Here is a 25,775-nt window from a genome sequence, read left to right on the forward strand (position 1 = left end):
TTTTTGTCTAAGCATGAAATACTTTGTTCAAAGAGTCAGCCTTCAAAAGGTCGAAGTCTAGTTTGTGGGTACACTAAAATGAAATGAGTATACACATTTTTGGAGGGCATTAGTTTTGCCTCAGTACCTTGGATATGTTGTAAGATCAATGTACCTTACGGGAGCAGCATGTCATAATTGGTTGATACATTAATGTCTCTCAATACCAAATATTAACTTTGCCTATAAGATCACTAACCCATATAATGATTTTGAACATGGAATACTAGTTTGACTTTTGAGGTCCAGTGAAGCTAATAGAAAACTTTTGTTCACTCTGACTGCTTGAGACAATAACCTACCCTTAATAAAAGAAAGAAAAGCAAAATAAAACAACTGAAACTTGGAATCTAATTAAATATTTCTTGAGCTATATTTATTGAAATATAGTAACTTTGTTTCTATATTCAATTACAAATACTAATTCAGACATATGTAAACAAACCACGGTGAGGAGGATGTCTGCTTTTAACTTCTCACCTTCAAAGCGGGCCTAAGCCCAATACTTCAGTCTCACTGTCTGGAGAGGAAAAGCCTAAGAAGAGTTACCCACAACAAAAGAAAAAAAAAAAAAAATCAGCCTTAGAGACAAGCTTTTATACCTTATACCTCAAACCTTTGGAATGCAACGAGAACCAGAAGATTCTTTTTCCTTATTATATTTTTTTAGCTCTTTGCAAATCCAGAGCACACTATTGATTACTGACTATTCATTGCTGAAGGCAGAACTCTGTATTCAATAAATTAAGCCTTAATTCCTGAGTCCAACAAAATAATTGACCTCAAAAAGAAGTTAAATGAATAGGCTGTCTTGAGCTCATGATTAGAATTCACTTTCCAGTCTCATTATATTCTTGTTTTTCAATTCAGTGATTTTTTTTCCATTTGTTTCTAGCTTCTTTCAAAACATGTAGCACCCTGCTCCTACATCAACAAGGTCAAGCTATTTTCATCCTTGCTTTCAGAATTGAAAGGTTTTACTTGTGATATTTTATACCTAGGTGTTAATATTAATCATTTATTATAGTGCACATTTTAGAAGAAGCTTGGTCACTGGTATTTCTGAAAAAGTTCTGAAATGTTCCTGATTTCATAAAAACGTAACATTGATATTTAGCATTCTTAAATATTTTGACAAATTGATCCCTTGACAGTTTTGAAAATTTTGCCCTATCTACACTCATTTTCCTTACAGCATCCTTGAAGGTTAGGGAGCGTTAATTATATTTAGCCTGATTTTTACATTTAGAAAAAATAAAAATGAGAAGGTTAATGACTTGAACAAAATCACATAGGATTTTTAAGCCATAACTTTTAGATAATCCCTCAATTTTTGTGACAATTCTTGCAACAGAATCACTGCAGAGAAAATGTTTTTTTTTAACAGTAAGAGAATAAACAAGAGAACAAAAGTCCTTTTTAAGCTTGGTGCTTTGATTTTATTTGAAAACAAATGTGAAATAATAGTTATTATAAATACCATTTAATCATCAAGAAAGTGGTTCAATTCTATAATACTCTGAATTGAAATAGCTAAATCAAGAGCTTTCACCTTTTGATAAAGCAGAAAGGAGATATTTTTGATGGAACCCATGAAGCGAGATTCATTATTTTTCCCCTAATGTGTCTTGGGAGAGAAGTCCTCTCCTCCCAAAAGGAGACTTGTCCTTTGTTTCTTCTTGGATTTCTTGAGGCATTTTGTCCCTGCATTTGCTGAGATGGGACATAAATTCAGGGACTAAGAGGAGGCAATGAAGAGGTAAACCAGAATCACTCCATCATTTGGGAGCCTGGATGTATAAATGAGAAAGGATTATCTTTCCTTAGCCTTTCCCCCACCCCAATTTATGTTCCTCAAATGAAATAAAACTTGAAATAACCTACTCAGGCTCACTTATGCAAATGGATAAGTACCTCTACACATGAAACCTTTCTTTAAGAAGCCTAATTTTAGGGTCAATAAAGCTAACAGTACCCAGTAACATAAATTTCTGTCTTTTTTCATGTGTTCCATTAGTAGCACTCATGTGTTTTTTCCAGGATGGAAGAGTTCATTTCTTGGTATAACCTTTTTCATTTAGAACTTCTAAACCAAAAAGCCCCAATGCTATATTTTATTCGCAGTCTGTATAATGATAGTATATATTTATCATGACAATCCAAGGTATTTCATGGCTAATTCATTATCATAGCTTGAATTATGTCCATTATTCCTTTAGTATTGAGTGAATTTAATTGCATTATGAATCTCTGGACACTGGTAATTAATTGCTATCTATAGAAAATCCAAAGAGTCCCAAGTATTACATAACTATGAATATATCACATATGCAAACTATTCCAAATAAAAGCAATTTAATTGTTTAATGATAGAGCATTAATAAATAGAGCAATTTCATTTAGCAGTATGCATTTGTTGTGGTAATGGAAATGAAATTTGCACGTTGTATTTGTAAAATATTTGGACTTGAGTTTATATCAAACCATAGAATTTTCTAAAACTTAATAATAAATGAAAAAAGAATTGAGCTTTTAAGGAGTATTAAATGATAAACTCCTAATGTTAATGGAGGCTCTTCCAAGCGAAAAGCACCAAGTCTTCTGTTTCCTTTGACTCATAGAAGACCTTAGTTGTAGGTAAAATCTCTTTTAAAATATTGTTATAAGGTATCGTTGATACCTTAATCACAGTATAATTTTTATATAAAATGTCCATTGAATGTTTTTCAGGTAAGTAGATGGGTCTTAGGTTTTTTTAATCTTATGAAGTTATCACTGCTTTCCTGTTTTACTGCAGAATTTTTCCGAGAGCTCCTGGAAAATGCAGAAAAGTCCCTAAATGATATGTTTGTACGGACCTACGGAATGCTGTACATGCAGAACTCAGAAGTCTTCCAGGACCTCTTCACAGAGCTAAAAAGGTACTACACTGGAGGCAACGTGAATCTGGAGGAGATGCTCAATGACTTCTGGGCTCGGCTCCTGGAACGGATGTTTCAGCTGATAAACCCGCAATATCACTTCAGTGAGGATTACCTGGAATGCGTGAGCAAATACACGGACCAGCTGAAGCCATTTGGAGATGTACCCCGAAAACTGAAGATTCAGGTCACCCGTGCTTTCATTGCTGCCCGAACATTTGTCCAGGGGCTGACCGTGGGAAGAGAAGTTGCAAACCGAGTTTCCAAGGTAATTGAAAATCTGCTGTCTTTTAAATGGTCTCCTGTTTTTACTCTGTTTTACAACAACAGTTAAAAAAAAAAAAATCAAGGTGAAAGTTCTCATTTATAGTGATCCTTGCTTTTAGAGAAATTGGCTAAATGTCAAAGCTTAATTCTGTGTTTTGTTTTTCTTGATTTGTGTTTAAGAAGACAGGATTCCAACCCATTCTGCGTGCTTTTTGAAACATGTCACTATTTACTGGCAACATTGCAGAGAAGCTGTTGTTAGGAATGTGCAAAAATAGGTGTCTTGGATCCATAATCACTTGGCATTTCTGATCAGAGTTGTAAGGATGATAAATGCTCATGAAACAGCCCATTCAAGGGTTATAATCCTCCAGGAAGTTACAAGATGACAGTCTACATCAAGCTTACACGTGGAGATATGTTGTTGCTTACAAGAACACCTAACCGCCCTTCTTTATCACAGCTGTCAACGTGGCCAAGTTCCTTAGTAGTGAAGGAAAAGATTTCTGTTGACACCTTTAGAACTAGATTAGGGAGGACTAATGAATACCGACCATGGGTTCTGGCAGAGCATTCCTTTTTTGTTATCCAGTATTTTTGTAGTCCAATGCCATACATTGCACTGGGCTTCTGCCAAAGATAGGTCACTAATATTCTTTTGTAGCTTTCCTTGAGGATGTCTCTAAACCTTTAAATGCCAAGGGTCTAGCTCCATTGCTCTCTCAAACATTGAATATATCCTGTGGAGAGATATTTGCCTTTGTTTGAGTTCATCCTTTTCATTTAATTGTTCTTATGAGATGGGTCTGCCCATTTATGAGGTCAGTTCCCTCAATAAACTGAAAGACAGTTACTTTAATAGGCAAAGCAAAAACAAAGCATAAAAGAAATCTGGTATTATGTCACCCAAAGAAGGTCATATTTGTACAATGAACAGTACCAAACGCTTTTTTAAATTGCAGAACTGTGCTGAAAAGCACACAGTATTTTTCATAACTTTTGGCACTATGTTGATGTTTCTTACTTTTCTACTTTGATCTCCTAAATCTGTATATGTTTAAAATTGTTTCTTTGTGACACTATTTATAAAATGCTCAGAAATCAATTTTTAAATGATTAATTACTACATATTTTATTTGAACACATGGAAATGTTCTTTTCAAGGAGGCTCTCAAGGGAACAGTTACAAGGGATTTAATAATGTAAAGTGCATATAACTCTGACATTAAAGTGATGGTTTTCTATTGAAGACAATTTTCTAAAAACTAAAGGAATTAGAGCTGCATAGGTGGGTTAACAAGGAATTGGCCAAGTGGAATAGCAAAGGAAATATGATCACCTGAGGGAAGTCCATAAAATATAAAAAAAAAAAAACATACAAGCAATTTTGCATTCCATATTCTCTTAAGTAGATATTATCGTGTGGGCTTAAATTGTTAAAAATATAATAAGAAGTTTACTCACAGGGGTTTCAAATTGAAACCTTTGTTCTGGTGAAGAATAGGATAGCCAATCAGATTTTTGATAATCATGAGGTAAGAAAATCAAAGTAGACTGATAAATCTGACTTAAGACTGATTTGTCCTGATTGTTTATGTCTAATTCTCCCTGCATGTGAATAATATTTAGATGCAGCTGTTGTGATTTGGGGAGGTTTCAGTAAGAAAAGAAAGTATATCCTGGCATAGTATCTAAAAGTTAGCAGAAAGCAGTGCCTCTTTTTCTCTTTCTCAGAGGATAACATTAACATCTGCACCGCAATGGTACCTCACTTTCTCCTTTCCTGACTGCTGCATTCTGAAGTTTTTGTCACCAAAATGCACATTGCTACACCTCTTGGTCAACGTTGACATCATGAGGCAACCATCACTATAGTATGAGCTTAAATAATTTTGACGTAAGTTGTAAGGGGTATGTTCTATTTCACCATGGACTCTCTTTGGTGATCAGCATTCCTTTGCAACGTAGTTGTTGTGGGTTGTAGTTTGTGAGCATAAAACTATGGAAAGTTCAGTATTCTATGTGGTTTTTGACTTGTCTGACCTGGGCTTCATTTGCCCTAAATAACTCAAATCATCAGCCCTATGCCGACATCTGGGCAAAGCGTCTATATTTGAGTATATATATATATTTGAGTGTATATATATATGTATACACACACACACACACACACTTGATTTAAAAGAGGCTGAAGGTATCCATCAGCAGTTAGATGGATAAAGAAAATATGGTTATTTATATACACACATGGAGAATTGTTCAGCAGTAAAAAGGAATGAAGTTCTGGTACATGCTACAATATGGTTGAATCTTAAAGATGCCATGTTAGTAAGCCAGATACAGAAGGACAATTATTGCATGATCCCATCTATATTAAAAACCTAAAATAAGCAAATACTTCAAAGTAGATTATAGGCTAACAGGGATGGAATTGGGGTTGGAATGGAGAGTTATAGCTTGATAGGTACAGGGTTTCTGTCTGGGATGATGAAAAAGTTTTGGTAATAGATGGTGGTGAAGGTAGCACCAGACTGTGAATATAATTAATATTACTGAAATGTACACATGATAGTGGTTGAAAAGGGAAATTTTGTGTTGTATGTCAATGGCTACAGAAAAATGTAAAAATAGAAAAGAAGGAAACAGTAGAAACATAATAATAAAGCATATCTATTTCTACCCATTGTGTTCACAAAAGGAGAAAAAGAAGGAAATGAAGATGCTGAGAAAATTTTTCTCATATAATTTAAGACCCAGGTATCTAAGTATGTTGCTAACAAATCTTTTCACCTACTCATAACCAGATGATCTGTTGCTGACTTAACTAGAAATTTACCTATTTGTGCTAAGATGATTTTTAGCACCCAAACTAGTAAGAAAAATTGCAAAGACTAAATATATTAGGAGGAGAAAAAGAATTATGTTTTGGGTTGAATCCCCATTCATAAATCCAAAAGCTCTTGGTGGTCTATTAATTGAGAGACTTCGAGTTGATAAAATGATGGCAACCAGTTAAATAATTAAAACCAAAATTCCAAAATGAAGATCCACAATCTCGTTTACCTCCAGCATCTTGGTTTGGAGGATTTATTTTTTTTCGTTCAGTTTCTCTCTTTACTTCCAGTGACTTATTATAGCTTGGAAGGCATCATTAGTGGCTTCTAATTAATTGTTTTGACTGGAAGCTTTACCTCTTGAGCGAAACACAGCAGTCTGACACAAATGTTTTTACAAAACATTATAAGGGGTTTCCTTAACTAGAAAAATGGAAGACTAATTTGTAATATGATGCTTTTAAAAACTTATGGTTTCCATTTTATAGATAAAACACTGTCTTTTTGTAGGTTTTGAATGAAGCAAATTTATTTTAAGTGACTATAGCCAAAGTTATCACTTTTATAAGTCTAGGGTGAATAGCTGTGGCCAGTTGGCCAGGATTCATTTTCTGTGTAAATGACTATTTGTGAGAGTGCCAAGTTTTGGTAAGAAGTGCTGTATCAGGAACTCTCATACTTTTCTAGTGGCCATATAATTTAATATGCCCCCTTTGAATAATGATTTAGAAATCCTTTTATTGTTGGAATGTTCATTTCTTTAAACTCTGCAATTCCAGCCCTGGAGAAATGGTTACACATTTGTACCAGTAGACATGAAGAAGAGTGTTATAATCGTATTGTTTACAATCACATAAAAACTAGAAATATCCCAAAGGTCCCATTAGAATAAATGATGATCTCTTCAACACCATGAAATCTTATAAAACAGTAAAAATGAGTTAACTGCAGCCCTTCTTGTAAATGAATCACAGAAATCTAATTTTGAGAGGAAAAAACAATCAAATGACCAAAGAATGCATATCATCTTTATAAATTTCAAAAATACAAAACTAAGCAATATTTTATTTATGAATGAAAATATATGTGCTAAAATTCCTAGTCAAAGCAAGAAGCAGAGTGGAGAGTGCATCTGGAAAGACAAAGACTCTGCAGCACAGAAGTTATCCCGTCTGACTGCTCAGATTGTATTTCCAGCGTCAAGCGCAGTTCCTGACAGTGCTCCCACTTAGTAATTTTTGCCTGCCTGCTGATTGATTTGAGACTTATCGGCATTAAGTATTTGTTGGCAAAAAAATGATAACATTTAGCTAGAGGAAGAAGGAAACAGTATCAGATGAAAGAAATAGCAAGTAATATAAACATTTAAAGAGGATGCAGAAAGAGAAGATTAAAGAGGAAACCAGAAAAACTATTGTTCTGAAATTAAAGGGAAAGAGAATTTCAAGAAATAAGATGAACAACAGCATCAAGATTTGCAGATTAAAAAGACTAAACATAGACCTATGGAATTATCCAGTAGGATGTCACCAACTTTAGCAAAACCAGTTTAAATAAAGTGGTTTAATTGGTTTAGGGGCTAACTCTTCTGCCCCTACACCTTCTAGAACATCCTATGGAATTCATGGTCCACTGACTGCTGCCCATCCTTGAACTCCTTGTTACTATTCTACCACAAGATAAGAAAAAATTAAATTAAAAAAAAAAATAGAAAACCCTTTATAGCAATTTCACTCTGCCCTGACATTCATGGTGCCATCCGTGGACTTCTCTTTGGGTGTTGTTGAACTTGCATTTGGTGTTTCTCCTGTGGTGTGAATTGCCCATTAGTTATGATCTGCAGCATAACTCATGCATCAGGACATAGTGGGAAAAAAATAATCAAAGTGTGTCCAGATAAGTCGAGGCTGAAACAGTTTGAGATGTACTTTTCTAGAACAATGTTGCGAATAAGAAAATAATAAACATGTCGATTGATTATTTTGGTGTTTGGGCTTTATATATTTTGCCTATATTCAGTTCTCCCTTACTTCTTTTTTGTGCCTTCAGGGTCAACCCTATTCCTTGGGATATATACTGTGTTATCTCAGTAAACCCATTTTGATTGGCATGTCTACTGTCGGTCTGTGCCCGACTAGTGCAAGAGTTCCTCTGAGACCATGGAAAATGTGTGCTACAAGCAGATGTCTTAGTTACTAATAGGGAACATCCACCAGTGAAATGTGCCAATTAAGGTACAACACAAATAAAAACGGCCCAATAAAACTCTCGTGTCGTAACTCAAAGAATGCTGCTTCTAAAATGGCTTCACAAAGGAAAACAGACCTGATAGTTTATCCTAGTAGCAATACTACCAATGTCCTTGGTTATTTATCTCTGAATGTATTATTCTCTTTCTACCAGAGGGTTCTATGAAGCAAGGTTTGCACAACAGTGTTACTCTAGTTTTACACAAGCAAAAGCATTCAGAGTGCTAACAGGAAAATATGCAGGGTGTGTGCTATCACAGACCAAATTTGAAAGTTCCTAGGATATCTCTTTATTGTTCAATCTTCAGGGACTCAATGTTATAAGGACATTCCCTGAGGCAATATCAGTGCATTGGAGAGCTTTATGAGCCAAGATACACATCAAAAAGAATTTTAATAAAGCTTGACAGATATATTACATTAATAGTGCTGACATAGTACAGCAGCACCTATGTACGGTATAGGACATATTAGGTCTTTTGAGTTTTGTTTTGTTTTTTCATGAAGTATTGGGTCATACAGATATTTGTTTGTAAGAAAAATGGAGAGGGAATTGTATGCTTATTATATGCTATAGATTTTCTCCACTGTTATCTTTTTATTACTAGCAAGGGTTCGTCCCCATTTTCATGGATACATTACACCTCTCAGCCTTGATGAGCTATATTCAATGCAAGCGCAATGGATCAATCCTAGGTGCTTAGAAACAGGGTTGACACTACAATTTCTTATGTGTAAATTGGACAGCCACAAGTGAAAATGGACAGTTTAGAGTACCAGTAATAGGATAATGATGAGGTTGACATTCAGACAGAAGTAAAACTATAGCCTAAATCAATAGATATTCCAAGTTAACATCAGTTGACACTGAAGTGGCATGGATAAACAGAATTTTTGAATTCATTTTTGTCCTTGTAGGAATGAGCTGAATGTCAAAAATACTGCTGTCATATTTAATACCCAGCAGATAACACTAGGTTTTACATGGACATTGTATTTTCTTCAGTTCATAGTGTCTTAAGAGTGAGGAAAGCAGGCGGGCTGCGGTGGCTCAGCGGGCAAAGTGCTTGCCTGCTATGCCGGAGGACCTCGGTTCGATTCCCGGCCCCAGCCCATGTAACAAAAACGGAGAAACAGAATACAATAAAACAAGAAAATGTTTAAAAATGTTTCCCTTTCTTCCTTCCTTCCTTCCTTCTATCCTTCCTTCCTTCTCTCTGTCTTTAAAAAAAAAAAAAAAAAAAAAAAAGAGTGAGGAAAGCAACCTTTTCTGTGTTCATTTTGAATAGAATTTTGGTAATCAAGAAAATTAATTCATTGAACATTTCAAACTTTCAAAAATATATTAATTCGGAAGTATTATCATTCTGTATACTTTTCACATAGTAGGTAAAAACATGAATATCCCCATAAAGAAATATGCTCATTTATAAATGATGGGTGTTTCAACTTTTCTAATTTGCTCTTGGCTTTCTAAAGATACATCCTTTTACTAAAAATACGTAGACATAAGTCATTCTCAAAAAAACTACTTTATTTCTCTTTCTGCAATGAAAATAGATAATATTTAATAAGAAGTATAAGGTTCAATAGTACTTTTAAAAATAGCAGAGTCTAGTACTCTGTATAATTCCTCATACCTTCCTTCTTAGGTTTTTGTTGCTCAAAATAGAGGTTGGGCCAAGGAGAATTCAGCAGTGCTTGCAATAAATCATTCTATTGAAAAGATGAGTTTTGTGATATCCAGCTGCATTTGTAGACAGAAGATAACTACATAAAATATTTATGACATTGTTTCCATAAAATGTCATAAAAATCTATTTTAGAATGGAGAAAAAGTACCCTGACATTTGACTAGGATGGCAGATAGAATTCAGATTGAAATTCTTTTATATTTGCAGAGGTTTGAGTTTTTTTAAGTGTTAGGTGATAGCTTTTTTCCGTCCATAGTTTAATATACCAAATGTTTAATAAATTGTAGACTGACACTGGGCAAAGGCGGTGGATTCTGTGCCCAAGACTCTAAAATTCCTGGGACACTTGGGTTTCAAAGAGAGGAAGAGTTTATTGCTAGACTCAAAGCAGGACATCGCATGACCTATCCGCCTATAAGTCTGTCTTTCACTGAACTGCAGTGATGCTGATAGTTTTCTAGTATCAAAAGATGGGCAGGCTTTAGGAGAATGAACACAGTGGCTCCAGGTGATGCAATTTGGAGGTAATATAATTATTGAACATGTGAAGATTGATCACATATTTAGTCACAGAGTGTATTTAAGAAAATGGTGGCCTTAGTGTGATGATGGACATGATTTTTAGTATTATAATCAGGTCACTTATAGGTTAAAGTCTAAATTACTACTCATGGCAGGTGGCTCATTTTGGTTAGATCTGGTTTTTGGTTATCAAGATAACTTTGGAATTGCGGTAGGTTAGTTCTGGGCTGACCCAAGGCCCTTTATTAATAAAGATTAGGGGTTATCTTTAGTGATCATAGGACACTAAAGTTGAAAAATTGGGTAAAAAGGGTACTAGTAAAGCTGTGCACTCATTATCAGAGATCAAGGCAGCTGGATTATAGTTCAAAGATTTCATGTATTTCCTGAATCAGAAAGTAAAAAGGAATATCTATATAAAAAGGAAAAAAGAAAAAAGATTCAGTAATCATAACCATCACTTAAATCCTAACATCCTAACTTCTCAGTTAAGGATACTTTGACTGCCAACTATTTAAGACCTCTCTCTTGATCAACTTACGGATTTTTTTTGCTTGTATTGCAACTGTAGAGCAAAGGAAATTGAAGAAATGGAATAATCTTATGAAACACCCAAGCCAAATGGATATTTTTTCCCCATCAAATTTCCAAGAAAATTCAATCCAGCTTAAATCACCTGGATAGTTTTTGTTGTTGGTGGTAGTCAGAAAAATACATTTAAGTATTTTCTTATAATTTGTTTTTTCTGTCTATATAATTAATAAATGCTTATCAAAGAAAACTTGAAAAATGCAGAAGAATACAAAGAAGAAAATTAAATAGTGCTAATTTTCTCATACTCAGAGATAACCAACGTTAAACACGTTTGTGTTTCTTTTTGTGCCTTTAATACATCTTATAGTAAACTATGCAAGGTGTTTAATATTGGATTCTACTTTTTATACTTTAACACTACAAGCATTTTCCACAACAATAGCATTTCTTTAAAAAATTACTCTTAATCTTTAAAGAGTTAATTTGTCTGTTGCCAATATATGTAGGGCTCTGTGCTGGTTTGAAAAACAACAACACAAAAAGCCATGCTTTTTAAATCCAGTTTTGTGGAGGTAGATCTGTTGTTGCATGGACATTGTGATTAGATTGTTTCTATGGAGATGTGACCCTGCCCATTCAAGATGGATCTTAATCCACTTAGTGGAGTCCTTTAGAGAGGCATTTGGAGAAAAGCACAGATGCTTGAAGAAAGTAAGTGTCCCAGCAGAAGCAGGAAGGACCCATAGGAGCTGACAGGCCCATTCTGAAACCAACCCAGGAGAGAAGAACCAGCAGATGTCACCATGCGCCTTCCCATGTGACAGAGGAACCCAGATGCAATCGACATTTCTTCATGAAGTTATCCTCTTGTTGATTCCGTAATTTGAACATTCCCGTGGCCATAGCATTTTAACATAACTTAATAAATCCCCTTTTAAAAACTCAATCCACTTCTTGTATATTACATTCCAGCAGCTTTAACAAACTAAGACAGACAGATTTTGGTGGGATGCTGCAATTTGCAAAAACCAAAAATGCTGGAACAGCTTTGTAAATGGATAAGGGGAAGATTTTCGAAGAAGTGTGATATGCTTGATGGGAAGGGCCTGAATTGCTTTGAACAGACTGTTGATAGGAATGTGGACCCTAAGATACTTCTGATGAGCCCTGAGAGAGAAATGATGAAGGTGTCATTGCAAACTGGAAGGAAGGCAACTCTTGTTTTAAAATGGCAGACAATTTGGCAAAATTGAATCCCGGTATTGGATAGAAGGTAGAATTTGGAAACTCTGAGCTGGGATACTGAGCTGAAGAGATTTCCAAACTAAATGTGGAAAATGCAGCCTGGCTTCTCCTTGCAGCTTATAGTAAAATGCAACAGGTAAGGGATAATCTGAAAAGTGAACTCTTGGGTACAAAGAAGCCAATACTAGATGGTCTAGAAAATTCTGAGCTTCCAGAAAGTGAGACCCCAGAGAAAAGTGCCCCATGTGAGGATTTAAACAAACATTGAAGCAATCAGACATTTCAGAAAAAGCCATGCTTGGAAATGCAGTTATATAGAAAGGATTTGTGGAAAGTCCTGTTGTTTGGTAGGTATGACCCTTGTATGCACAGTAAACAGATAATTTGTGTGCATGTGAGATCTGTATGAACAGAAACATCTGTCTGGACTAAAAGGAACAGAAAAGGGACAGATTGAAGGATAAATGACTTCAAAGTCAGAACCATGGAAGTTAGGGTCTGAGCCACAAAATCTCAGGGACAGAGAGGAGACCCACCCATGCATGTGGAGAGAGTGAATTTGCCCCAGGGGCAGAGAGTGGGCTGCCCACCTCCTTGTTCAGAAAGAATGTTCCCACCTCACATCTCAGGCAGGGTAGAGCACATTCCCCAGGGACTGGGGAGAACCTGGCCACCACCCACTGTTCTGAAGGGGTTGAGTATGTACCTCAGAGACAGTGAAGAGTCCAGGTGCCACCCAGCTGCTTAAGGAAGGTGGGCTAAGAACAAAGTGTTCTCCCCAATGCTCGTAAGTGTTGCAACCCTCATCTTCAGTGTTTGCAGAGAGCAGGGCCGCTGTGTAAGCCCTTGGAAAAGGTGGGACTGCTGCACTCTCAAATCTGGAGGATTAAACATTATTTTATAAATGTCTCTTGGACTTCAAAATCTAATGGAGTATGCCCTGCTGGTTTTTGAAATTGTTCCCTGTTTTCTTTCCAGTTTTCTTCTTATGGAAATGGGAATGTTTGTCCTCTGACTGTCCCTCCCTTATATATTGGCAGAAGAAAACCTGTTCTGAGTTTCACAGGTCCACAGTCAGAGGAGAAATTTGGCTTATTGGAAAGACCATCCCTGTAGCATAAGACTTCCTATGGTCTTTGACTAGATATTGTATTTTTATTACTACAGAATGGTTTAGGCATTTGTGATAATGTGATAGAATGAATGTATTTTATATATGGAAAGAGCATGTCTTTTGGGGGTCCAGAGGGTTGAATGTGCTGGTTTTCAACCTGTGGGGTCCAACACCCAGGGAAATCTGACTAAATGCCCAGACGCCAGCAGAAGATAACGGATCACGCTCAGAAAATTGAAAATATGGCCCAGTCAAAGGAACAAACCAATAGTTCAAATGAGATACAGGAGCTTAAACAACTAATGCTGAATATATGAACAGAAATGGAAAACCTCTTCAAAAACGAAATCGATAAATTGAGGGAGGTATTGCTAATTGAAGCCTGATCTGTTTTTCAATTTTTAAACAGTTGTTGTATGTGGCAGTGCTGACCTTCAGAACTGCAAAGCTCCTACTCTGAGTCTTAGGTGTCACACAGGTAACCAAAGTTCCAGGGAAATACCAGGTCATACATATATAGCACAGCTTCTCAAAATCCAGAAATGACAATATTGCTCTGAACTAAACGGGACTGCTCTAAGAGCTTACAATCTAGGCCCCAATTTTCTTATAAATGTTTTCTAAATGAGATCATGCAATATATGCTCTTCTGTTTCTGGCTTATTTTGCATCACATAATGTTCTACAGGTCCATTCACAACATTGCATGACTCAGGACTTCGTTCCTTTCTGTGGCAGCACAGTGTTCAATCATAGGTATACACCACAGTTTGCCATTCTACTTGTCAGTCAGTGTATGCTTCAGACACATCTATCCTTTGGGCATCATGTATAATGTCCAGAGTCATAGTTTGTCAACATTCTCAATTTTAAACAATTTTCATTGCCTCAAGAGCAAAGTAACCAATAAACATACCTCACCAAATAGGAAATCCAAACCCCCCCTTCACTCTTGTCCCCCCACCCCCACCCTGCCATCATTTACCCCTCGTATTGCTGTGGTACTGTTGATGTTTTCCTGTTAAACATAGCACATAGCTGCAATAGTAGTTCTACCCCCAGATATATAGTCCCCCCCCCAGGTATGCACTTTTAATGTATTATCTTCCTACTAAGGTAAAGAAACTTTCAGAACTCACACCAGAAATTCTAAACCCTTATGGTTGGTCATTCATATAATTCCTCTGGTTATAAGGAGAGAATGAAAGTATTCTGCCTTTGCATAACACACTTTTTTCCTTGACTGGAATTCTGACATAAATAGCATGCACACAATTGAGAAAATTGTACTTATGTGCAACTCAAAGGCCATATATGTACTGTTACCGCTGTCCCTAAGTGTCATAAGTATTAGAAATGCTGTAAATAATTATGGGGCCTTTTCATTAGACCTAACATCTCCCCCAGGTTGTGGAATGGAAACAGACTGAAAGCTTTGCACACAATAGGAAAGAGGGTAGGAGGTTGACAGGGGCTGGGAGATGTGTGTCTGTGATGACCTCAGCACCTTATAAGCTATTATGTTGAAAACTGATTAATGTCAGGCAGCACATTCATACAGCTTCATAGGTAATTTTCTCTCTGTGTTGCTTCCTAGCTATCTTCTTCCTTTTCAGTTGCCTCAGTTTCTCCTAAAATCTAAATTTTGATCATCCCCAATGTAGCCTGCCTTTTCCTTAAAGCAATGTGCCCATCCTTTAGACTCCTCCCTTTCTTTGCTTTATAAATACAATTTTATTGAGCTATATTTATACACTATATAATCCATCCAAAGTAAACAATCAATGGCTCATAGTATCATCATACAGTTGTGCATACATCACCACAACTTTAGAACATTTTCACTACTCCAAAAAAAAGAGATAAAAATAAAAAGAAGACTTAGAACAACCCATCTCCCTCCCCCCCATTATTATTATTTTAAAAGTTTTATTCACATACTGTACAATCCATCCCAAGTGTAAAATCAATGGCTTTTGGTATGATCACATAGTTATGTATTCAAGACTATAGTTAATATGAGAACATTCTCATTTCTTCCAAAGAAAAAACTTCCATATGCCTTTTATCCCCCTATTATTGATATTTAGCTTTGGTATAGTACCATTGTTACAATTAATGCAAGATTATTACAATATTATTGTTAACTATAGACCTTAGTTTACATAATTGTATTTTCTCATGTATCACCCTATCATAACACCTTGTAATAGTGACATACGTTTGTTCTACTTCATGTAAGAACTTTCTTATATTTAAACAGTTAACCACCATCATTGTCCACTCTAGATTTCACTAAGTTATACAGTCCTAGTTGTTATACTCTGGCTTTCCTTCTGGTGAAATACATGACTCTAGCCTTTGTCTTTCGACCATACTTGTACCCTTTGTTAATTACACTTTGAGTACTGTGCTATGCTCACACTGTATTGTGTTATCCATTTCTGAACCTTTATAGTCAATCTTATTGAACATTCTGCACTCCATAAGCAATTGCCCAATCTCTGCCATCTTTCTATCTTCTGATAACCAGTGCTTTCAACTCTAGCTCTCAGAGTTTGCTCATTATAGTTAGTTCATATTATTGAGATCATACAATATCTGTCCTCTCATTTCTAGCTTATTTCACTCAACATAATGTCCTCAAGTCTCATCATGTCATTGCATTCCTCACAAGTTCATTTCTTTCTTGCAGCTGCATGATATTAAACTGTATACGTACACCATGGTTTGCCCTTCTGCTCATCAGTCAGTCAATGGACCCTTGAGCCACCTCCATCCTATTTGCCATTTTCAATATCCTAAGAACATCTCCATCAAACATTTTCATTGTCACTCTTTTTTCATAAGTCTTAGCAGCTCATTGCTCAACAATTACTCCAGAAAGCTGGGGTATTTTCTAAGTTTGATCCCCCTGCTAGGCCAGATGTGAAATGCCATATCCCTGTCCACAAGTGGTTGGCAGCCTAAAATTGACAGCTAGTCTTCAGGTCTTTAATCTCTTACACAGTTTGACATCCAGTGTCATTAGCCCAATTGAATGCCCCAGTTTATATAAGCAAATGTAATTACCTTGTTCCACATGAGAGTTTTATGATAGTTCCTTTACCGTTTTCCTTTCCTATCATGCCTTTCTCTCCTCTTTCCACCAAACCAACCTTTCACCTTCTTCAAAAGTTACTAACAGTTCCCCAAGAAGCTCCCTTGATTCTGTGAGGTTTTTACTCAGCCTCTTTTTTCAGAACCTCTGTACTAAGATATCGCCATGTTCATGTGGAGTTCTTCATATGTTGCTTCAAAGTTTTCATGATATTTTCCTGTACAGTGGGCCTCCTCAACCTTCAGATTGTAAACTAGTACCAAGCAAGGATGACACCTTTTGTCTTTAATGTTCTTTAGCTAAGAATTATTGTGATTTGGTCAGGTAGATACTGAATAAATAATTTTTACTGCTGTTATCATATTTTTCCTCTTTTTCAGTCTTCCCGTGGCAGGAATAGGGTCACTATCCGTGTGTATTATAACATCTGATTTCTTGTAAATAGTGGCCTCAGTCACTGATGGTTTTAGAAAAAGAGGTAAACTGTGAGTCCTTCTAGAATCCCATTCTCACCAAAAAATATATGAAATTACATACTCAATGCATTTAGTTCCTGACAGAATTGAGCTCCTTTGTAGGTTTGTTAGGACATTCAGAAGGAAAGATATTGTAGCTATCTGAAAATTAATGACCGAGGAAAGGCTGAGAAGCCACATATTCCCTGAACTATCATCTAGATGATGGAGTAGCTCAAAGTCACTTAAAGAATAATATGTCTTCATTCATATTCCACACTTCAAAAAAAAGTATATATATATAATTTATATATATATATGTCATCTATATGTAGATGTAGATATCAGTAATGTGTCCTCAGTTACTGGAGCAACTATTCTTTCCCCCAGATTTTCTGTCATGCCTTGTAATTCAGCTGATCTGTCCAGAGGCTTATTGACTACCCAATCACAGTTTAATCCACGGAATCACTGGCAGGGAGAAGTGAATATATCAGTGATTTCATGCTCATCAAGTGTTGGCCTTGTAGATCTCGTTAAATGCAGTTAAATAGAAGAAAAAGATGTGCCATAATGCTGGAATCTTAGGAACATTTTCACTGTAATTTATAAGAATTATTAAAGAGAAAGGAAAAATAAAAGGAAGAGCAACTAATCTCTTTTATAAAGTGCTCTCCTTGCACATTTACAATTAAGCTGTTCTGATTTCTGTAATTAAAATAATTTCCTTTGAGATGCCTTAATAGTTCATACCCATGAGTTAAAAAAGGCTGTTGTCATGAATGAATGAATGAAGAAAGGTCTAATTCAGATGCTTTAGTTCCTATGAGAAATTTCTGAAAAAAAACCAAGCATTAAAAAGACAAATCAGTAGCAATAGCCAGGGGTTGCTTTAGTAATTCCTGGGAAGTACCAGCACATGCATTTGTTCATTCTTGCACTCAGCAAACTTGTATTGAGCACTGAAGCTTTGGCAGCTGCAATGGGTACAGTGATAAATAAGGCACTACTCTGTCCTTGAAGACACTCCCATTCCAAATGCAGAATCAGGGTGTGACTAGGAGAAAACAATGCTTTCTATCTTAGTTTGCAAGTCTGCTTTGAGAATTACCACACTATGGGGTGGTTTAAAAATAGGAATTTATTGATTCACAATTTGGAAGGCTAGAATTCCAAGATCAATTTGTCAGCAAGGCAATGCTCTCTCCTCAAGGTCTGTAGCATTCTGGTGCTGGTTTGCTGCAGTCCTTGGGGTTCTTTGATTGCATTTCTGTCTCTCATCCCTCACTCCTTGTATCCCCTCTTTTGGTTCATACTAACTTCTGGCTCCTTCTTGTTGGTCTTTTCCTACTTCTGGCTTCTGGGTTCTTCCATTTGTAAGGCCTCCAGTGATATGGATTAAGATCTGCCCTGATTCCCTTGGGTCACAACTTACCCGAAAATAACATCTTTAAGAGGTCCTATTTACAATGAGTTCATACCCACATGAAAAGGATTCAGTTTAAGAACATGTTAATATTATGATATATAATATAATTCAATCTACCACAAGTGCTAAGACAGACATATTGACATAAACTCTGCCTATGGGGACTTTTTTTGCCTTAGAGCATTTTATTTTGCCAGTCATGGCATTTAGCATGAGCTGGGACATAAATTCTAATGAAACAGGAAAATTTGCTGTTTAGTTTTTGAGAAAATAAACAATTAGCTGAATTTTAAAATTAGTATTATGTGTGGAATTGTGTCTTAGTTTAACTTAATTAGTTAAATTAAGATGAAGTCATACTGGATTAGGGTCGACCCTTATCCAATATGACTGGTGTCCTTATATGAAGAGAGAAACTCAGACACAGCGACAGACTCAAAGTAAATACAGCAATCTGAATACAGAGGTAGTGTGTTAATCAAGGTTCTCAAGGGAAACAGAACCAACAAGGGATATCTGTAAGTATGAATGTCTCATGCAACCATGGGAATGGAAGAGTCCAAAATCCACAGGGCAGGCTGTGAAGCTGGCAGCTCCAATGGAGGGTCTGGATGAACTCCAGTGGAGAGGCTCGCTGGCTGAAGAAACAGCGAAAACATCTCTCTTCTTCCTTAAGAGCCTTCAGATGATTGAATTATTTCATTGTGGGAGACATGCCTTAATTGATTGCAAATGTAATCAGCCATGGATGCAATCAACTGACTGATGACTTAATACACCAGCCTTCTGTTTTATCAAACAGCCACAAAATATCCTTGCAACAACCATCAGGCCATTGCTTGCCTGACCAGACAACTGGGCATAAGCATTTGGCCAAGTTGACCCCAGAGCCTAACCATCACAGGTAGGTATTGAAGTTATACTGCCACACACCAAGGAACACCAAGAATTACCAGCAACGGGCAGATATTAGGAAGAGAAGGGCAAGGAAGGATCCTCTTTTAGAATTTTCTGAGAAAGCATGGCCCTAGTTGATTGTGGATTTCTAGTATCCACAGTTGTGAGAGAAAAAATTTCAGTTGTTTTATGCTACTAAAGTATAGTACTTTGTTATGGCAGCCCTAAGAAACTAATATAATTATGCTCAAAGTCTATGCTACAATCACTAGGAATATTTCATTGAGTGATTATATATGAATATAATATGGATATATGTCTTACTATGAACATGACATGAATATAACATTGGAGGAAAAGTAAAGAGGGAGAGGTTCAATTTAAACCAGAGTTCACTAGACCACGAATAGGAGAGACCTGGGCTTGGATTCTGATTTTGATCCTACCTAGTGTCTGAATAACTATGTCTTTACTCCTTGATGAAATGAGGGGGTTGAACCAGATTAAACTCTTTACTGGCAGTGAAATTTATAACTTCTCTTGGCAATTATTGGGGTCATACACCTATGATTTAGGAACTAAGGTATGTATTCAGGACTCCAGATCTGCACACTTACCTCTGTGTGGGAAAGGACTGGTCAGATTCTCCAGTACTAATTAATTTGTATGTTGTTAAGTCATATTTCCTTGAATACCATGTCCCTAAGTGTCTTTGAAAGTAACCTTGGGACCTGTCTAGCAACTTCTTCCTGCTGTCAGTTTTGTAATTGGGTTCAACCCTCATTTTGGGCTGATACTGCTGCTCTTAATGATACCAGGTTGTTGTTCTTTTCATAAATCTTTTCAAATTCCAGAGACGCTCCTGAGCAGTAGGATACCTGTTTGCCTAATGGGTTTCCATGGGCCTCCTATGATTCAGCCTCTCAGCATTTGTCAGATCCAGGAACTTAGATCTACTGTGCTGCATTTTCTTCCATAATTCATAATTTTTATTTTTAGCATTCAAGACATATTTGTTATTAATGCATGTTACTACCAGAAATAATGGCTGTCCTGCTGAAGAAATGGCATTTGCAATGTTAACTATTGAATCTCACATTTGATTGGCATGTGTATCCTAGAAAAATTGGCATAGCACCTTGGTAGAAGGCAAAGTGCCATCTAACAGTTGGGAAGGAATTTAGGCTGAAAAGTGATCACAAATGAAGTCAGCTGGGAGTATTCAGAAATGAATTTCAAGCTCTCTGGAGTAAAGGGGAGTAAATATTCTTACGAAAATCATCTGCCTCTTTTATGCAATAGTTTCCATTGACTATAACTTTTCAAACATATCTCAAGAAGATCATAAGAGTTTTTTGCTAAATTGAAATAATAAATTTTTCAATTTATTATTATTAATAATAATATACAATTTAAATTTTAATTGTATACTAAAATTGTATAATGGCATTATGTTTATATTTGTGCTGCAGTTTATTAAATCAATATGCATGCTGGGTGTAGTATATATAGTATATCAAATAACATAGTCAACAGACTTTTTGTGTGTAAAATGGAATGAGTCAGGAATGTTTTTCTTCTGCCATTTATTACCTGGGGAAATTTTCTGAGTTATTGAGCTCTGTTATCTCATCTGCAAAGGGGGCGATGATGAGAAATGGACATGAAGAAGCCATGTGAGTTTCATATAATGGTTAAATGAGACGGAAATATGAAAACAAAATATGGTAAACAAAAGCAGATTCTTATAAATACAGGTAACATCTGAGGACTTTGAGGTTTTATGTAGAAATGAAACAACCCAAATATGCTGCAAAGTCATTCACTAGAAACCCTACCAGAGCAATCATACCAATTTTAAGACCTGGAAATTTTATATATTTAGAATATGATCATCCTAATTATAGGATATTCTATCTACTTTGAGGAATATGCTTTGCTTCTCTGTACTCTCATACACTGCAGTAGGCTTCTGCAACCAAAGAAAGAACACGGAAGTCACGTAGGTTTTTGTACCATTTCCCTGATTTCAAGTATATGCATACTCTCTTTAGAAATGCAGGTTTTCCAGACTGCATGTAAGGTACACATGAGACTAAATCCAACCTCAGTTTTAATTAAATCTATTAATTTAAGCTGCCAAGTAAAGAAAAATAAAGTTCTACAGACATCACAATCTTTTTCTTCTCATGCCCTCTGAAGCATCATTAAGATTTTTGTTCTCAACAATCAGTTAAAGCCAAAATAAATAATACAGATAATTTAATATTTCCTATTGGAAAATTTTAGAACTTAATGATTCAATCTCCAATAGTTCTAAAATTAAACTGTCAGTTTTTCCTCAAGCAAAATTTTGTAGGATAAAGTTAAAGGTAAAAAATGTTGTTATCCATTAGTTTCTCTACCTGTCCAATTAATGGATGAAAAACACTCAATAGGGAACTATTTTCTTTTACAAATTCTCAATACTTGCATATATGGTTTTATTATTTATTTATTTATAAACTGGTTTATTAATAATAAAAATATTAATACATGAAAATAGGCTATAATTCCATTATTTGCACTTTTATTGTTCCTTGAGTGTTGATTATATTTCTTCTCTGTTGGACCTTCTGAGTAGCTATGATCTAGTTTTCAACCTAATTGGATTTCCTATCCCCTCTCCTGTTAGCCTTGCATCATTCATAGAAAGACATTTTTTATGCTTATTGTTTATTTTTATGCAAAAGTTTATATTCCTCATCATAGTATTTCATCAATTTTTTAACATTACATGGGTAACATACAGGACAATTTCTAAGGCATCAAGTAATAATTTAAAATCAAGTTAAAAAGATAATTATAACAATTTCTGGAGAAATAGAGAAGAAGTATGATGAACACTGCTCTTATTTACACTCTATTGCCTCACCTAGCTTTGTAATTAATCATGAAAGAACAGTTTTATCTAGAACCCCAAACATGGTCCAAGAATAACCTATTAAAATGATGTGAAGTATGTAAAATTGCAATCCGTCTTCTGGGAATGAGCCTATTCAGTTATATGGTATCTCATTTGTTTCACTCTGCTTCTCACCTCTGTATAATTACTTTTTTTTTCCTTAGGTTAACTGGGTTAGTGTGATAGGTTGAATTATGTACCCTAGTGAAAGACATAATCTTAATCCATGATCCTGTGGGTATGAAACCATTTGTAATTAATTACTGTCATTGAACATATTCAGGTGAGTTGAGGGGGAACTCAGTTGTAAACAGATCTCCTAAAGTCCCATTTAAGTATGGACAATTCAATAAAGGTGGATCTTAAGCCTTATTACTGGAGGCCTTATAAAGAGAAGAAACCTGAAATCAGAGTCAGAGAAAGCCACAGGGAAGGAGTGGAAACCAGAAGAGCAGACATTAGGAGGCAAAGATTGCCAAGGGACAAAGATTGCCAAGGGACAAGATTCGCAAGCCAAGGGACACCTATGATTGAAGCAAGCCAGCACAAGAAAACCACAGGCTCCTGGGGAAAAGCATGGTCTTAATGATGCCTTGATTTTGGATTTCTAACCTTCCAGACCCTGAGCCAATAAATTCCTGTTGTTAAGCCATTCCATGGTGTGGTATTTGTCATAGCGAACTAAGACAGTTGGCATGCAAAAGCTCTTAATACTATTATGGTAAAGAAACCATTATATTTCTAAAGATTGTAGAACAATCCATTTAATACAATTTTGCTATTCTCTACTGAAAATTTTATTACCTTTCAAAAACTTTGTAGAGGTTAAAGTTTGTACCTAACTTACTGAGAAAAGCTTTTGAAATTTAATCAAATTATTTATATTCAGGATGAATTGCTCTAATAGAGTTTTCTGTAAAATGGCCTGTATATGATATAGTCACTTCTAAATTCTTCAGTTGAGATGGATTCAAATGGTAAGAATTAAAAAAAATTGTCATACACAATTTGTTTCCTTTCCCTATGTTAGTCAATTCCTTTAGATTTACATTAGGGCAATAATTTTATCTCTATGGAGACATGTAGTTGATCAAACCCAGACTCCCTGGCACTGATAATGTGTTACATGCTGATATGTTTTCAGAATTTCTTTACAGAATCTCCAGAAAGAAAGAAAAACTCATTTTTATACATTTATTTTCCAAAATTCAAATTCTACTTTCCTGATATGAAAAGAATATCAAAATCCCATCTATGAACCCTATTGAAATTCACAGAACTATTGAAGTTAATGAAACACAATAACATGTTCAGAGGGGCAAGTAAAATGATTGTAACTACTGTCAGATGTCAGAACTGCATTAGCCTTTTCTATAAATCACGGCGGGATTATCATTATCATATGTGATTAATGACACTGCATGTTGTGAATCTGATTACACCCACAAAACAAAGAAAATAAAGAACAGATCACTCTTGAACACCTTCAATGAAGAGTTTAGGATGTCTCTTTTAAATTACCATAATCTGATTACTTAGCAAGTCTATTAAAGACAATTCATTGAAACCCACAGAGAACTAAGAGATTTTCCTGATTGTATTCAGATCCCTTTCAGTTCTTTCTTCATATAAACTGAATGTGCAGTTTTGAAAACAACGATGATCAGTATCTTTACTTCCAGCATACTTCTCATTGGAAATTTCTGAATCTCCATCTATCACTCCTACGTACCTCATACTGAAAACTATTTTCCTTTCAGAGTGGTAGTGTTTGATTTGTATGAAAAGATGTTCTTAAACCTCATTACTTTGAAAGGAAGAGGGTTTCCTTTAAAAATCAGCATTTAGTCCTTACAACTCCAAATACTGTCGTCCTTTCACAGAATGAAATTAAACTTGCATTATTATTTCAAATTTTGCTGGTATCCACGCAAAGCTCAATAGGCTTTGAATATGTAAAAAAAAAAATGGTTTTAATATGTAAATTTTCAATACTGAAAAAAGAAGTTTTAGTTAAAATTTTTTCAGTTTTTAGTGTTCTTATCCACTAATTAATGAACTAATACATTGATATATACTGTCTGATATTATAGCCTTTGTCTCATTTATATTGTTCATATAGGTCTACAGTGATAACTAGTCTATCTGGGCAGGCCATGGTGGCTCAGCAGGCAGAGTTCTCTCCTGCCATGCTGGAGACCCAGGTTCGTTTCCTGGTGCCTGCCCACATTAAAAAAAATATATATATATTGCACTGTCAACCCAATTCTCTCCTTTAGATGCAGAAGGCTGCAACATGGTCTTCTACAAATTATGCTTCCCACAAATAATCTCGTTTGGAGAAAAATTGCTGTCCCTATGAGAGTCGAGGGATCCCCATTGTTATAGTTTGCTAATGCTGCCAGAATGCAATATACCAGAAATGGGTTAGCTTTTATAATAGGAATTTATTAAGTTACAAATTTACAGTTCTAAGGTCATAAAAATGTCTAAACTAAGGCCTCCAGAGAAAAAGACCTCGACTCAAGAAAGGTCAATGGTGTCCCAAACACCTCTGTCAGCTGGGAGGCATGTGTCTGGCATCTTCTGGTTCTTTGGCTTCTGATTTTAAACAGCTTCCCCTGGGGCATTTTCTTTCTGTATCTGCAAATGTCTCTGTATCAACTCCAAGCTTTTTCCAAAATGGTTCCCTCTTAAAGGACTCAGTAGGTGGATTAAGACCCACCTTGAGTGAGTGGCGATGTATCTCCATGGAAACCACATAATCAAAAGGTCCCATTCTAAACAATTGGTCTTCCCCCACAAGGTTGGATTAAGATAAAGAACATGGCTTTTCTGGGCTGCATAACAGTTTCAAACTAGCACACCCATTTTAAACAAAATTCTTTGACACCCAATTTAGGCAATAGTGTTGAGTATAAAGACAGGGTGTCCAAAAATCTTTTAAGTCATCTGGACATTAACCTTTAATAAATATTAATCAAGCACTCACCTGTGTCAGGTGCTGTGATAGGCAGATGTACCAAAAGTCCAGAAGATATGGACTCTGGCTATTAAAAAAAATCTCATATCAAGAGACATGGGAATGTGAACAAATGTATAAAACATAAAAAACATATATAATTGACATATTTGCACCAAGGAGTAAGTGATAAAGTCTAGAGCAGTGGTGAAGGCAGTGGTTGGCAAGCAGACTGGGGAAGAACTTGAGAATACTAATGCCTGGACTAATTTTGCAAAGATGAAGATGAGTAGAAGGTCATTCTACACAGACAGAACTGCAGAAGAGAACAGTGTAAAATGGTGTAAAATATTTTAGATGGCCATAGCCTAAAATACAAGAAACCAGTCAATTGGATAAATAAACCACACCAGGACTGCAAGAGTCTTGACCCCAGTACTGGTTCTTTTCGCTACATCTTTAGCTGACCTCCAGACCTAGTCCCTCCCATGCCCATTTTAGAAAACACTGCTAGTTTGGCAAAGCAAAACTGTTTATTGGTTTCATAAAAATAAAAAACAAGAACAGAC

At 35.8% G+C, this 25,775-nt stretch overlaps 1 protein-coding gene across 2 annotated transcripts in view; it reads left to right on the forward strand.

Annotated features, from left to right (window-relative positions):
- GPC6 (glypican 6) overlaps positions 1-25,775 on the forward strand; it is a 1,138,931-nt gene that overhangs the window by 571,239 nt on the left and 541,917 nt on the right. For both annotated transcript variants that reach the window (XR_013174668.1, XM_077158532.1), the window contains exon 3: positions 2,837-3,228. Coding sequence is in view for 1 of the 2 variants with exons in the window: in XM_077158532.1 (XP_077014647.1) it covers positions 2,837-3,228 (392 nt within the window). In the remaining variant the exon portion in view is untranslated. The remainder of the gene's footprint in view (positions 1-2,836; positions 3,229-25,775) is intronic.

Source organism: Tamandua tetradactyla, chromosome 4, assembly GCF_023851605.1.
Source record: "Tamandua tetradactyla isolate mTamTet1 chromosome 4, mTamTet1.pri, whole genome shotgun sequence".
Taxonomy (NCBI): domain Eukaryota; kingdom Metazoa; phylum Chordata; class Mammalia; order Pilosa; family Myrmecophagidae; genus Tamandua; species Tamandua tetradactyla.